Source organism: Heliangelus exortis, chromosome 3, assembly GCF_036169615.1.
Source record: "Heliangelus exortis chromosome 3, bHelExo1.hap1, whole genome shotgun sequence".
Classification (NCBI taxonomy): domain Eukaryota; kingdom Metazoa; phylum Chordata; class Aves; order Apodiformes; family Trochilidae; genus Heliangelus; species Heliangelus exortis.
The window spans coordinates 7,555,128-7,568,355 of record NC_092424.1 but is presented as its reverse complement, the minus strand read 5'-3'; the positions used below and the strand labels follow the sequence as shown (position 1 = coordinate 7,568,355).

Sequence of the window (13,228 nt, the reverse complement as noted above, 5' to 3'; positions counted from 1 at the left end):
TGTCTTTTTCTTCTGAAAATAAACATAATGGTGATTTGGGAATATTTTAAAAATAAACACATACTACAGTGTAGTTTTTGAAGTTAATGCCTTATACTATTACAAGCCAACAAGTTGCATCAGCAGTTTGATCATTTTTCAGCAATTTGTCAGTGTCATGGAATTTCCTCTCTGGATGGAATTCATATGTAGATGACAGGATTATATGTCTGTCTGTTTTTTCTTTTTCCAAAACATCACCAATTTAGTTTTTCTATATCAGAATTCATGATGTAGTCTGTGCTGCTACCTGATTGCAAGCATGAACAGGGAATAGAAGAAAAAAGTTAAACAGGAATAAGATGGCTAAACAAAGGACCTCTCAGGACTTGCAAAAAGTCAATGCTTGGTGGTACAAGAAGCACCCAGTTACTTGGGATTATGTTCTTTCCAACTGCTCCATTAATAAATTCCTCTTTTCTATGTGTATTTAAAAACTTTTGAGTCCATATGTTCACTCAGTGGCACAAAGTTGTGCCACAGTAAGAATTTAATTCAGAGAAACATCATCTCTCTTCAGCTTTCTCTTTTAAACTTTATTTTCAAAGTTGTGGCTTCAAATGCAGAAAAACCTTCAGAAAAGCAGACAAAACAGGGGCTTTCAGTGCTATATTGTCAAATGAGAACTACTGATGGGCACTAGATTTGCATTCAAACAAAATAGCATTCAACTACTTAATTCTCACATTTCATGTCATGGTTGGAAAGGACCTGAGGATCACTGACTCCCACCACACACACACACAACAAGCAAAAAAAAAAAAAATCCTTACATCTCAGGCACTAGAGCCTGCCCTGAAGTGCCACCTTAAAGCCCCTTCCAGAATTTTAGTTTTACAGTAATAGAAGCTGAGTACAAAGCTGGCAAACTTGCCAAAAGCAGAGAACTGCTGAAGGAGTAGAATTAGTATTAGATGCCAGTTTCTTTCTCAGACTACAAGATCAAATCTTTTTTTGAGAAGCTTTTTTTTTTATATATACTGTAAGTGCATATATGGGGACAAAGAAGGTAAGTTTTCTCAATAGTTTAAGATTTACTCCATGTTTCTTCCTACAAATACAAGAAAACACAATGCACAACTCATCAAGACTGAGTTTTCTCTCTTTAACTTGTATGACTCTTAACGGAGCTGAAATACAACCTTAGGTTATCCACAAGTTCTGCCACAAGAGGAATTTGAAAAATTTTTGTAGACTGCAGACAAAACTAGATAAATTAAAATCTCACAGAACCACTGGCTACCCTAGGAGCTACACAGCAGTCTAGTATAATTACTGTTGTCTTGCATAATATTACTTTTAGCCTGCACAAATAGTATTTTTCAGCATGACCGCCCAGAAAGTTTCTGACATGTATTATTTATTAAAAAAAACCCAACACAAAACCAAAAAACCACCCTCCCCCCCAAAAACAACAACCCAAAAAACCAACTAACTGAAAAAAATAAATAAATTAACAACCCTCCCCCCATGTTCTGAAGGTTTCTCTCAAGGTATACATGAAATATTATTAGACCAGTGGGAAACAATAAAGCAGTAAGCAAAGAAGTCTTCAGAAAAGCTTTAACCCTCCATAAAGTTTCACTTAATACAGAAACTCTTTTAACTGCTCTGTCACTTACCTAGTGTAAAATAAGTATGTAAATTAGAATGAGCATAGAAAGAGAGGGAAAAAAAAAAAGTTCAACTTTTAAAATATAACCTTATTTTACTTATTTCTGTTGTCTTTTTTAGGTGTTCTACTGTTTATCTCAGAGAAACTGATAGAGTAGCATTAGTTGCATTTAGGGTCTTTTAGCAGGTGAAGAGATAACTAAAACCTGGCCACCTATACCAGCAATTAGTAAGAGCAGATACCTCAAGAGTCACAGATTTCCCTAAAATTTGCGGTAAAAACTGTTTTGAAATTATTTTCTTTTTAATATTTAGGCATTTTATTGACATAACCATCACGTGATGAATCATTTCCTTTGTTCTACCACTTGCTTTTTTTCTAAAGTATTTTAACCATGAGTCTATAAGGCTTGAGTAGATTCTATGTACCCAGGCCAAGACAACTGTCTCATTCTGCTAAAACACAAAATCTGGCATGCCCTGAACATTGCTACATTGACAGACTAGAGAAAGGAGCTGATTTTTTTCTTGACTTGATAATGATCAGCAACATGAAAGTACTCACTGTGTAAACTACCTCATTCTGTTCTTATTTATGTGTCCTTTATATACCAAAATTATACAAGTCTTTATGCTTGAAATAGTAGTAAGGATTCTCCTGTCCAAGGTGTGAACATTGGTAATCTAAATTTGACTCAGAGTGTCTACAATTTCTTTTCCTAATGGTCCAATACCAGAGAACTAAGAAGGTAATGATGTTCCAGGTCAGTTTTCTCACATCATGACAAGCAACTGTCCAGAGTATGATCCTTCCTACACAGTACTTGCCCTTTTATCCAAGAGTTCAGCCAGACCACAAAACAGGACATTCACATGTTGCTTTTGTTTCAGACTTCCAGCAGGGAATAAGCAGCAAAAAATTCTTCACAGTAAGAATAAATCTTTGGAGAAAGGGATAAATAGTCTTCACTACCATGAAATATGAGCCTACTACTCATGTCAGTAAAAGATGGGAAGAATGGAATCAGTCTTCTCATGTGCCCATGAATATGATGAAGGTAGAGGCCAGCCAGCTCCTATGACTCTTTGAGAGTGCTATATTAAAAGTATTTTTTTATCACAATCAATTAATCAAGGATGAGCTTTACAATTTGAGAAGAATGTCATATGAAGACAATTTCTTTTAATGACCAGGTATTCTTTGGAATTCTTTGGAAATTTTATGGAATGTGCATCTGTATGTGTGCATATACAGATATGCACATACAAACACACAAGAACATACAGACACACTGTTTCCTCCTGCTGTCTTGATTTAATAGGATTTCATCTGCTTTCTTCAATTTCTGTGGAGGTCACTTAAGAAAATTTAGGAAGAATGGTGAATATGTAAAATATTCTATGGTATTCAAATACAGTATGGTGGTACCATTAAATACACAAAGGTTCTGTTTTCACTTCACTCTAAAAAGTAAGGAGAATTTCATATAGAAATAATGTGGCTTCCAACTTTAACCAAATGTTGAGAGAAAGGCAGTTTGTAGCTTTTCACCTGAAATAGGATTTAAGTTTTTGAGCATTTAGGATTTACCATAATTTAAATTAGTATTTTACTAACACTAATTAAATTAGTATTTTAACAATTAAAAAATATAGTTCTGCTACATATTTTTTTCTGACCAGGAATGAACAGATGAAACGAATACTCTCTGAATTATCCATTTTTGTGTGAAAAGTATTTGAGGAGTCAGAGAAAATAGAAGACAACCTAAAATTACTTTTTTGAATATGCCTATCATACATTTCTATTCATTGCTCCCTCAGAGAAGTGTCAGTTCTCTGCTAGTATTTTACAAGAAACTCACGGTAAATGGGAGAGAAAAAGACATAACAGTGCTCAAAATAACACAGACAGAAAAGTGTTGTATCCTATATAATAATTCACCTCTTCAGTAAGAAGAGCACATTGAAGCCAAGGTTTTTAAGTACCAACAGTAATTCTAGCTAAAATAAATAACAGGTTTCTCAGTTTTGCTCTCATTTCTCCTTGTTTTCCCTTCAATGACAGAAGAAAGGCAAGTTTGTAAATCCTAAGTCAATTTCTACTGCATAGAATTTTCAAGAACACTGTGACAGTGTTTATATTGCCTGAACTTTACAGTTTGTACTACTTCAAATACACCTAAAATGACAAAAAGTCTGTGTAATTGTGTCTAAGTATAAAGCACAGACTAAGTGGAAAATGCAGAATGCTAATTATAATTACTAGATGTGAAATTTATATTATGCTCTGGCACATTCTCATAAAAGCCTGTAATGCAGAAATTGTCAAACCAGATGAATACAATTCCACCAGAAGTTTCTGGAGAATTTTAAGCAACACTTACATGTACACTGTATTTGAATTAGGTGTAACTCACAGGAAATGTAAGTGCTTTTATAACACACATTTTAATCTCTTTAAGCTGTTATCAAAACAACACATCAGAAACATAGCAAGACTTATCACTGTACCACTGCCTAGGCAAAGCAGGAAGTACATAATATTAATACCACATCCTCATCCCTGGAGACAAGCAAAACACTGAGAAAAAACCAACAAAGAATCTCAGCTAGCCTTGCTTGAGGGAGGGTGCTGATGGGGAAGGGATTGGACAGCATGACCTCCAAATGTCTATTCAGTCCCAAATTATTCTATGATTTTTAATGCCATTTCAGTGCTATAACTGAGATAGCATGCCACATGTCAAAGAGGAAAAAAACAGCCAAACAAAAAAACATCACAAAACAAAGGGCCTTTCAAATTTAAACGAGCATATAAATAAAAAGTTCATCTTGACATTAACATCAAGAACACTGTTCAGAACAAAAGTAGTTTTCCTCTCACTATGGCCAGAAGGAAGAGTGCAAAAATGAGCTATTGTCACTCCACTGAAAATTATACCAATGTATTGTTCCTTTTAAAGCAGCAAACACTGCCTTCAAGCAAAACAACGGAAGTTCAAGTATTGTGAAGTCTGGATATAATACAAAATACTAACATTTGTTCAGAGAATTAACTGCTTTTATTTTTCTACCACACAGGCTTGAAATATTACACTTCTTTATTTCATTTCATTTAAACACAGATTCTATTATTTATATTCTGTATATATCAAATAATTGATTAAAAATTCTCATATGTAATATTATGCTTAATATTTTTTTTTAAATCTCTCAGCAGAAATAAATGGAGAAGGTTCATAACTGTGGGTGAAGAAACGAATTTCGTACCCATCATAAAAAATGACCTCATATTCAAATTACTATAATTCAGCAGTAAAAATGTTAAATAATCACTACAAAGATAGTCATCCAGATATCTTGTAGGCTGAATTAAATATGTTTCCCTCACCTGTTTAAAAAATCCCCAAACCTTAACAGTGGCAGAACAGAACTTTCTAAACATTTAATGTTACCGGATTTTTGCTGTTATTTTTAAGACAGCTTTATTGTCTTTGAGAGATGCAACCTTGGCCAGATTAAACACAGTAAATGTAGGAATGTTTCACAGGCAAAATTTATCAACCATCAGAAAGCCACCAATTCCTCACTAAAAAAACCCAAAACAAAACAAAACAAAAAAAAAAAAAAACAAGAAAAAAACCAAACCAAAGAACAAAACCAAAACCAAAAAGACAAGTTAACATTCTCACTATAGGGCATCTGCAGGGTACCCACCAGGAACGTCTGAAGTGCCTTGCAAACTCTATTCAAAAAGACTTAGCTGCCATCTAGTGGCTGCATAGGTCATGTCTTTAAGCTGCCTGGCTCTAAATAAACTCTTCCCCAGTTCCTAATATTTCTACTTGCATCCTCATCGTTTCTTCACTAAGAAATCCCAGAATTATTAGAAGACAGAGTTTGAATCACAAAGTTCAGATAATAGTCATATAGGAAGAAGAACAGACCGGAGCAGATGATCTCTGTTTAAATTATAGTGAGATGTCAACTCAGAAGACCTAAGTTTAATTCATTAATTTACAGTCGTAGAACATGAAAAATCTATTAGTGGTTATCAGATTTTCTGAAAACAAATTAAAAAAACTTGAAAGTTGATGTATATTTAAACTGAAGAGTTCTAACACTAACTGTCAAAGTCAGCTTTCCATGAATAAAAATGGAAACTTTTGTATAATTATATTTCATGACCATAAAAAGATGGGATACCTCATCTGAACTGATGTCCTGGAGTGAAGCTGAACAGAAATCAGACTCTCCTTTACTGACAGAACAGCAAGACAAGAGGGCACAGTCTCAAGTTGTGCCAGGGGAGGTTTAGGTTGGACATTAGAAAGAATTTCTTTACGGAGAGGGTGCTCAGACATTGGAATGGGCTGCCCAGGGAAGTGGTGGATTCTCCATCCCTGGAGATATTTAAAAAGAGCCTGGATGTGGCACTCAGTGCCATGGGCTGGGAACTGCAGCGGGAGTGGATCAAGGGTTGGACTTGATGATCTCTGAGGTCCCTTCCAACCCAGCAGATTCTATGATTCTATGAAAATGCTCAGCATTTCAGCAGTTCCTATGACCCCACCAGTAAAGTCCTGCCAGATGTCTATCATCTCATTTCACACAAACTTTGTTTCCTTCCTGTTCATTTTTGATAAAGAATAATTCATTCTCAAGGCTAGGAAGCAAACACTACCTGCCTACTTACGCTTCCTTACATGCACCTGATTTAAACTAAGATATCCCAATTCTGACACTTCACATTGGACTTCTGTTAGAATACAAATTCCTGTGCATCACATATTGTAAGCCTGACTATATTTTTTGCACAAAAAAACCCAAACCAATTCATACTTCTTTAATTTATTTAGAATTTTGGGGTTTGGTTTTTTTTTTTTTGGTGATTGGAGTATGCCAGACTGATGTGCCTGATGCTGCAGGAAGTCTATATTGGATACCATTCTCCTTAAAACAGTGTTTTTAATTCTATTTCCCAGGACAGGAATCATCAGTTAGCTGTTGTATTTACTTTGAAAAATGAAATAGGTTCATTCTTGACTACCATGTGATTCATAAATAAAAGTTCCAAAAGAGTTTCATGCTCTTCATGCCACTTTCATGCTCTTTTCTTCCTTTCTTCAATGAGACAACTGATTATAGTAGATCTTTTTGAACACATCATTTATTTTTGTTGTTCATTTTTACCCAAATGTGTATCTTTAGCAATCATACTTTCACAGGAAAAGAATTATCTTTGAAGAACTGTTCAGGGACAGTTGGAAGATGGAGTTTCTAAATTAGGACATTGAATTTTTTTCTTTTCTCCTCACTAAAGTTCAGCCTAACAAAGCTTTCTCTGTTCATACTAGAAGACTAAGCAGACATCATTGCTCTTCTTTGGCATTTCAAAACCAGGATTTGAAATGGCTGCCATTTTTTATCTTTCCTGTTTACCAATTCCCACACTAAAACAAGTACAGCTCCTAGCTCCCATTTTTTTTAATTGTAAGTTTTAGAATTTTTTTTACTAAAATAGAAGTTTTAAAAGCTTTAGAAAATTATGCCAAAAGTTACAAAGATTATGTCTAATATGGTAAAGATAAGGAAATGGATTGGATATATTAAAAATATTCAGATGTTTTAATATATCCAGTAAAAAGTATAGAAAGTATAGAATTCAGGCTCTGCTACTTGTGTTTTTAATTTAGGATATTCTTAATCTTTCTATTAACTGTTTATCAAAAGCAAGATAATTTATTGGCATCATGATATATTTGCATTTTTATATGACAATATCAACCATCTTCAATTATTTTGATAGGATTTAGAAAAAGTCTTTCCCAGGGGTGGGAGAGGGAAGAAGCCTGTTAGTAGATTTAGTTGATCAGTTTGAAATTTCACATCAGGGTTACCTTCCTCTGTCAAGTATTGAAAGAGTAAAAATAAATAAATAAATAAACAAACTGTTTGGTTAACTTCAGCCAATACTTGCTTTCTTCAGAAAGAAGAAATAGGTAAGTAAAGTAGAAGAAAAGAAAGAAAAGAAGAAATTAGGACAAGAGGCTAGATCTCTAATAGAAACATTTCATAGGATTTCATCACTTAAAAAAATACAAGTAGCACCAAAATTTGTCTGATTGCAGCAAAGGGCTTATCCACAAGCATGATGAAAAAAAGTTTAGTCACCATTCTACTTTCTAGATGTTTTTATAGATAGATATAGATAAATATTACAGGTAGAACACACTCAGCTGTTTGGGGGTCTACAAAACCAGTTTGAAAATACAAAAGCCTTCCATCCACATACAGCTTCTCAAACAAAAATTCTGCTCTGCTTTTGAAAACAAACCAGAATGAGGATGACCTAATGTAGAAAAAACTCAATGATTTTCTGCAAGAGAGGTGGTTATGCATTCAAAACTGTTACTTCTGCTCTTCACTGGTGAATAATGGCACACAATTGAAGAAGTTCCCATTACTGTCACAGATCAGCACTCAACAAGTGGGAAGGGAAACTTACAACACTAGCAAATGCAGTTCTGCAATTGGAGAACATGATAGGCTAGTGAATAATTAATACAAAAAAAACCCAAACAAAACTTCATTCTCAAAGCAAAATAATCAGGTGGTTTTATTTAAAGTACCTACACACTCATGAACTTATTTCCATTCCTTACATTTCAGGTAAAGTGGTTTTTTTTTAATATAGGTACTCTTGTGTAATGAATTAAAATCAGAGACAGATTTAATATGTTTCTGACATGGAATACCTTTCTAGAAGTATAGGAAAAAGTTTGGGGTTTTTTTACATGAAATATTGTAAAGAACTGCTACTGGAACCTGAGTGGCTGAAATATTAAAATATGGTGGGACAAATATATTTTAAACTGAAAATATTCCAATGTAGAATAATTTTGTGATATTGTTTTAATTAATGGGCTCTATTTTTTTGAATGTTCTTAAGCAGAAGAATTTAGGTAACTGATTAGATGAACCCCTTTAATGTTTGGTCAGACAAAAGCCATGAAGATAACCACGATTTTTCCTTCCTTTTCACAACTTTCACAATTAAATAGTTTGATAAAATCTGAAGTTCTTCAGCTCCACCACACTACACCATATTTAAAAGCAGAACATAACATGAATGATGACATTAAAAAATTCAGACCATTTTTATGTTGAACAAGCTCAGCATTCAACCCAGACTACATCTCCACTTCAGCAGTATTGTGTCAACTTTTGAAGTCCAGCATGGCTCTCTAAAAGTGTTCACCTACTCCTTATAAGCTTCAGTGGAGGAATAAAAATCTCCACCTCTGTTATTTACACAAACTTTTGTAAATTATGTAACCAGATTTTTGATAGCTCTTCCTTAGTACAGCCATCAGAGCTCCAGAACCAACTGTTAATTTATTTTTGAGTGAAGTGAATAACAATTTTATAAAAATCATTTTAGGCAGGCAGGAACCTTACCTCTCCATAGCCAGACACACTATGGAGTGTGTGAGTATTTTGAAATAAAAATTTGGAATCAAAACCACATTTCTGAATATTTCCATTCAGAACATAGAATCAAAAAATTATGGCAAAAATTCCTAAAGTACTGTCTTTTTCCAGTCTTTTTCCAAAACAGTAGACAAAACACTTCTGTTAGAAGCCTACCTGTACCCGCTGAACATCATCTATGGATTGTGTCTCTGTTTCTTGGGCAGTAGATTTCAACTCTGAATTTGGAAAGAAAACATACAGATTTTAAACATACTATATAAATAAAATATTGCTCTTTCAAAATTCATATTACAGATTTCATGAAAACAAAACATTTTTAAGCACCCCACATTCCAGATCACCCATCTAAAAATAAATGAACAGGTTGCATGTGTAAATAAGGCCAGCCTGACCTCAGTATTTTGCCATGTATTTGTTATTACTCAACATTAAATGCTATTATTTTAAAAATGTAGACATAAAACTTGAAATAAGTCCATTTTGATTGTCAAAACTTCTGACTTGAAGAAAATAGTTACTTATGGCTCTATTATACACATTCTGTAGAAGGCCAAGGAAAAGTTCTCTGCTTGTTCTTCCAATCTGTTCTCATTAAGAAGTCTTTCTGTCCTTACAGCCTGGAGATTGGGTCAGTTCACAAAAGGGTAAAAGAACCTGTGAGCAGGATGGTGACTGGTGGAAGCTCTGTTGTCTTTTTTCATAGCCTCCTATGATGCTCCTCTGCTCTACCATCAATTTTTGAGATCTCTACCATAGGACAGATAGAGATACAGATCTAAGCTCACATTCTAAAAGTGTGCTTGAATGTAACTGGTCTCACTATTGCAAATACAGTTTGAGAAACCTCAGCTCCATCCTAGCTTTATTTTTTTCTACAACATCTCATCCTTACAAAGGGATGGCATGGAACTCAGTTACTGTCTCAGTGTACAGAACTGGAGATGTTCAAGCTGAGATCAGAAAACTAATTCTTCACATTTGTACTGAATTCCATACCCTCTCTTTTGGGCACAAAACCAGCATTAATTTGAGTTTGTAAATTTTGACAACATTATTCATTTACATTGAAAAATGAAAGAGCAGAACCTCATTCTAGCTATGCCTTCAATTGTTTTCTACTTTGGAATAACTAATGGGAATCTTAAGGAACATCTAAACATTCCTCCACTTAATTACTGTCTTTAAATGGAGAAAAAAAATTGTGAGATATTTGTTTTTCAAATTATCTGGAAGAGAACTTTTTTTGGCTAAACCTACCTCAACTGATTTGCAAAACCAGGAAAACTTCACTAGCATTTGGACATTGGTCTCCTCAGGACCTTTGTACATAAGTGTAGATTTCTCTATGATTGAGACCTCAAGATTAAATTCATCTTCTGACATAGTAGGTTTTATTCTTTGCTAGTGCTGTAGTACTAGACATATATAAACACTAAGAAAGTAATGTTTCTTTTACAATATATTTGTCAATATTTTTAAATTGGACAAAATTGCTTAGCCTATTTTTACTTCAGATCATTTTTGTTCTACAAAGTTTTCTAAATACAAGCTGAGTTAAGGGTAATGTGGACAATTAATTTTAAGATTTTAAGACAAGTTTGCCAAAACTCACCAAATATAGCCTATTTGCAGTAAACTGACAGGGTTTTTTCTTTGTTAAGCAAATTTAAAAAAAACAAATCAAAACAAAAATCCCACCAAAAAAAACAAAGCAAAGCAAACCAAACAAAAAAAACCCCACAACTAAAACCAAACGCCAACACAACTGAAAAGCACACAAACAAAAAACCCCAAATAAAACAGTTAAGGAAAGGAAAAAGTGTTACAAGACAAATGAAACATTCCCTTTAACCCAACATTACATTTCCCACCTCATTTTTCATAAAACATAGGAAATAAAGGCCTAGTAAAGACTAATGAAATGTGGTTTTGGCATAAGTACGTGCTGACTTGAACCCAAATTCGTATTAAGTATTTTCACATTTCCATTTTTAATAGTCAACCTAAAAAAAAGAATTTGAAACTTTAAACAAACTAAGAAAAACTTTGAAAAAAAAAAAATCCAACCAACCTGATAAAAAAAAAAACCACAAAAAAGCCCCTGACAACTCAAGAGCCTTTTGCTCACACCCAACAACATTCCACATGACACAGAACAAACAGAAAAACTATTCAATTTATACTAAACAGATGACTATTTTCCTAATATTGGCACAAATTACCAAAGATCTTGCAATTTTCCGCTTGAAGGTCTATTATTGTCTGCATGCTAATGTATGTAATAAAAATAAAAACTATACATAAAATATCTTGCTACATTCGTCTCTTAACAGGTTTTATCTAATATCTTTAGCTTTTTGTTCTTTTTTAAACAATTGTATGCAATTTTAATATTGTATCTGTTTAATACAGACAGCAATAATTACTTACAATGCACAAAATGATTTAAATCCTTTAAGAAATAATTGCAGCCTACACCTTTCAAAGGTGCATATAATATAACCTAGATACAAATCTTGGGGAAGGTGTTCATACTCCATGCTTCACATGAAACATCACTTACCTCCAGATTCTTCCACCAAGCAAGCATGTAAACAACCAAACAAAAAGTTAAATTATTCATCTGCCTGCATTGTACTCAGAGCAATTATAATGTTTCCTTTTCGCTCCATGCCCTATTCACACTGAAAATTAACATTTCAATATCTTTGAGAACTATTTATGTTCCATTTAGAAACAGTCACAATACACAATTTCCCATTTTACTTTATTAATTCTGTTTTCATAATATTTTTGCAGTTCTTTGGGTCATTGATATAAGGAACAGACAAGTCAAATATTAAATAGAACAACATAGGGTGGAAAAAATCCATGCATAAAAGGAATATATTTAAAAATTATTAGGTTTATCATTTTGTAGAAAAACTCTTCCAAATTGGTAAAAACTGCAAAAAATCTTTACTTTTCAAACTATTCTATGTAACCAATTCTCTTCTAGACTTTAGAGCAACAAAGCTGTTGTTGGTTTGCATCAGCCTATGCTGGGCTAAACCCTCAAAGTAAAATAATAAAAATTTCATCCTTTTCTTTTTCCAAGGCAAAGTACTTTTACAAGGCCTCCAATCACACATCCATTAGGTTCCTCTTCACATTGAGAATCACAAACTGTTCTCTCAGAATACATGGAAGTCCACTACTACCTATGACAGCACTTTAATTGAAAACAGCATAAAATACTAGAATATAATTCAAACCCTGTTAGCCCAACAGTCCAGCAGTGCAGCTTTCCACCCTCTGAATTGCATCAGAGGGACAGATACAGAAATGTTTCCTGGATCACTAATACAGCTGCTTTGGTAAAAGCCACAATGTAAACAGAATGAGATATCAGTATTGTATTTTTGTTGGCATCATTTATTTTGCTTTAGAACATTGGAATAAGTGATACCACTAAAACTGAAGTGTTGCTATGATAAATGGTGGCCATATAAGGAATATTTTGCTCATGTTTCCAGAGGAAGCAATAGAGAAGTCCCAAAGAGAAGCATATCTGGAATTCAGTCCACCCAAAGCCTACAAACATTACAAAGAGAACTGTTGAAATAATAACTTAATTCTTCAAATGTGAGCAATGAAAAAAGAAGTGGAAGGAAACAGAAAATTTGAGAGCTCCCAGCTTCTCTCCATGGAGGACATGGAGATGAATGCAGCCTAAAATTGTTGAGAGCCATTGAATGCTAACTAAAGCAAAACTAATCCTCCAAGAACCTGAGGTATTTACCCATCAACACTGCTAACAGGAAACAGGGTCTAAATTCTCTTCTAAATTTCTTTGTAAGCTGCAAGGGCTTTTATTTTGTTTTAACTCTCAGCTTAAACAAAGCTTTTAATGAGTATGCCAAAGATTTCAGAAACTTGGCCGGTAGAGTAACCTCAAAAATTTTAAAAAAAGCTGACTTTGTACCCAAGACCTCAGCTGTTTATTCAGATACACTTTTCCCCTGTCAGCAGGGAACTGCTGAAGCCACAATGGAATACCTTGCACCAATCTAGTAACTTTCAGTATACCACCTTC

General features: G+C 33.8%; 1 protein-coding gene across 2 annotated transcripts in view; it reads right to left on the bottom strand.

Annotated features, from left to right (window-relative positions):
* FMN2 (formin 2) overlaps nucleotides 1-13,228 on the bottom strand; it is a 150,067-nt gene that overhangs the window by 102,379 nt on the left and 34,460 nt on the right. For both annotated transcript variants that reach the window (XM_071739066.1, XM_071739067.1), the window contains exon 5: nucleotides 9,307-9,368. In XM_071739066.1, the coding sequence (XP_071595167.1) occupies nucleotides 9,307-9,368 (62 nt within the window). The remainder of the gene's footprint in view (nucleotides 1-9,306; nucleotides 9,369-13,228) is intronic.